This window comes from Sinocyclocheilus anshuiensis, unplaced genomic scaffold, assembly GCF_001515605.1.
Source record: "Sinocyclocheilus anshuiensis isolate Anshui unplaced genomic scaffold, SAMN03320099.WGS_v1.1 scaffold374, whole genome shotgun sequence".
Classification (NCBI taxonomy): domain Eukaryota; kingdom Metazoa; phylum Chordata; class Actinopteri; order Cypriniformes; family Cyprinidae; genus Sinocyclocheilus; species Sinocyclocheilus anshuiensis.
Genome location: NW_015546051.1, coordinates 180,479 through 183,306, shown reverse-complemented (window position 1 = coordinate 183,306; position 2,828 = coordinate 180,479). Strand labels below are relative to the sequence as shown.

At 33.7% G+C, this 2,828-nt stretch overlaps 1 protein-coding gene across 1 annotated transcript in view; it reads right to left on the bottom strand.

The window, feature by feature from the left end:
- Nucleotides 1-500: 500 nt before the first annotated feature.
- gbe1b (glucan (1,4-alpha-), branching enzyme 1b) overlaps nt 501-2,828 on the bottom strand; it is a 151,075-nt gene continuing 148,747 nt past the window's right edge. Inside the window, exon 16 of the mRNA XM_016500375.1 lies at nt 501-1,943. Coding sequence (XP_016355861.1) covers nt 1,881-1,943 — 63 coding nt within the window. The 3' untranslated portion in view covers nt 501-1,880. The remainder of the gene's footprint in view (nt 1,944-2,828) is intronic.

Genomic DNA, 2,828 nt, shown 5'->3' with positions numbered 1-2,828 from the left:
TTACGACCCGACCAGGCTACAATAGTCCAAATATAAGTACTCATTATAAGTGTACCGTAGTGATTCGGAATAAGACAAAAACGCGGTTTGGAAGATGAATTCATGATGTACTCGCTCATTATATACATTTAGCAAATTTTGAACACAGAAAAAGTTACATAGTGTTGCTTTAAATTAGATTTACCTTCTCCATATACATTTTTTTTTTAAATCTTTTAAAATCAGTTAAGACTTTTAAGCTAAACCAACCAGCTTCAAGAGACAAATCCTTTTTAATTCAAAGCAAGAATGAAATAGCTATAACTGAATCACCAGTAATGGTGCAATATGAAACTGTATTTGACTAGTGTATGGTAAAGTGAGATTGACTCGATTATGACATATGAGTGGTCATTCTTAAGGTTGTTTTCATGGTAACAGCAACCTAAAATGCTAAAGACATTGAGAATAGGATGCAATTTGACTTTAAAAACAAAGAACAAGCAAAGTCTTTCTTTCAGAAGTAGTTTATTTCATTTTATTATGGCTTCCACACACAAACTTTGCACACAAATATTTGTTGACCATCACAAGGACCTTCCAAACTTATGAATCTGACTATTTTAATGCTTTTTTTTCCCTGTTAAATAAAACAATATTTTCAATATTGCAATATTTTCATAATAACCAAATTAAGCAGTGATGATGAATCTTCATTCAAGATGGTTTCTGGAAAGCCGTTTCTCGACAGATTATGCTACCAAATACTGTATATCTATGTGAGCATCAAATTCATTGAGGGCAAATTTAGATTTCTTCGAACCACGAAACAAGAAGACAGGAGAAAATGAGCAACAAGTGTGTCCAATGATGTCTTGAGGAGAGCAGCTTCAGGATTATAATAATTGGATATATATTTTCACACACAGACTTTTGGATCTCAGGGATAAGCCGTTGTTGTTGAAGAGAAAGAAGAACATATATTATAAAAGATGTTTAAAAAGTAAAATGCTGGACAGTGAAATAGCACGACTGTCTTTAACTGAAAATGAATTAATATTTAGTAGCCTATTAGCACAAGTTATATTATCTCAGCTTTAATATTATAAATTAATCAAAATATGTTCTTATTTAGTCAAATTAATATTCATCAAAACCTGGTTATGATTGAAAAGTTTGAAAGGCACTGAAAACCAGCCTGTCAGGAAAATAAAATATATAATTTAGATTTTATGACTTTACGCAGAGTTCATGCATTCAAAATATATAATTCAACTTTGTTGATGAGCTCAGCACTGAACTGACATGTAATCAATACATCGTTCTCAAACGATATTTTTTTTTTTACTTGGACAAATTAATACATGGTGCACATAAATATACAGAAGTTAAATCACTGACACAGAATGTCAAAAAAAGCTCGTGTCAAATTAAAATAGCAGAAAGATCAAACTTATGTAATTATATTTACTTTTCACAATTACAGTATTATAAATACAGTGCTGACTAATATTGCTTATAATACTGACCACAGTCAAAGTGATTATTTACCTCAACATTAATTATTCACTGTTAAATAGCAATTTCAGTAGTAATTAACATGTATTCTTGATCAGGCAAAAAATCTGGCAATGATCTAACCATTTCAAACAAGTCGGGCAGTGGGATATTGGGAAACTAATTTTTGATAATCAATAATGTGTGATCAATGACAGAAAAAAATGACAGAAATGGGGTAGAAGGTATTCATAACAACATCTTGTACTCAATTCAGTTTGATGGCGGTTCACGGGAAAATGTGGGCTTTCTAAAGGTTGATGGCAAACATGCTGTGAACGGAGGTCGGTTGAGTCACAGAAGTGTGCTGGGTTTCCATCTCGCGGTGAATCGCTGATTGTGTTTCAGTAGCAGTAATCGATTTCCTCGTTGACCAGAACAATAGCAGTTCTGCAGGGAATGTAAACCTGAGAGAGTGGAACAGCCAAAGACAGAATGAGATCAAAGGGACTCAGCATTTGTTTGAGGCAGTGTAGCACATTCTGAAACAATGCATAACACAAAAAAGTGTAAATGTCTGAAGTACTGTGGAATGCGAAAAAAGTTTCAAGCGAAAGTTAGACCAGTTATTCTTTTCACATTCATGGATTCACAGAAATGTGCAGAAAGGCTGTAAATTAGGAAAGAAAAGGCTAAATATTTAATAAATGTACATGGAGATCCAATGTGCAATTTCTGTGATTGAATTCATTATCATTAATTGAATAAAAATAAACAATATATTAATAAATTAAAAAAAGTAAAGCAGAAAGAACAAAATGGGAAAGAGAAAACACTATTCCATGTAAACTTAAAGGGTTAGTTCACCCCAAAATGAAAATTCTGTCATTAATTACTCACCTTCGTGTCGTTTCAAACCCGTAAGACCTTCGTTCATCTTCAGAACACAAATTAAGATATTTTTGATGAAATTCGAGAGCTTTCTGACCCTGCATAGACAGCAATGGAACTACCACGTTCAAAGCCCAGAAAGGTAGTAAGGACATCGTAAAAATAGTCCATGAGACATCAGCAGTGTTGGGCAGGAACGCATTACTTAGTAACGCGTTACTGTAATTTGATTACTTTTTTAGTAACGGAGTAATTTAACGTGTTATAATTTTCAAAATAGTAATTAGAGTATAGTTACAAGCCTAGGTCTCTATACATCACTTCTGTGTTACATTGCTGACAGAATGCAGTGTTTTCTAATCTAGAGATTGTAAAAAGGATGTAGCATACGCACTGTCGAGTCCAGTGCCAGTGGATTAGAGACCTGCTCCCGCGAGACCCGACGCAACAGAGTGCGGCGC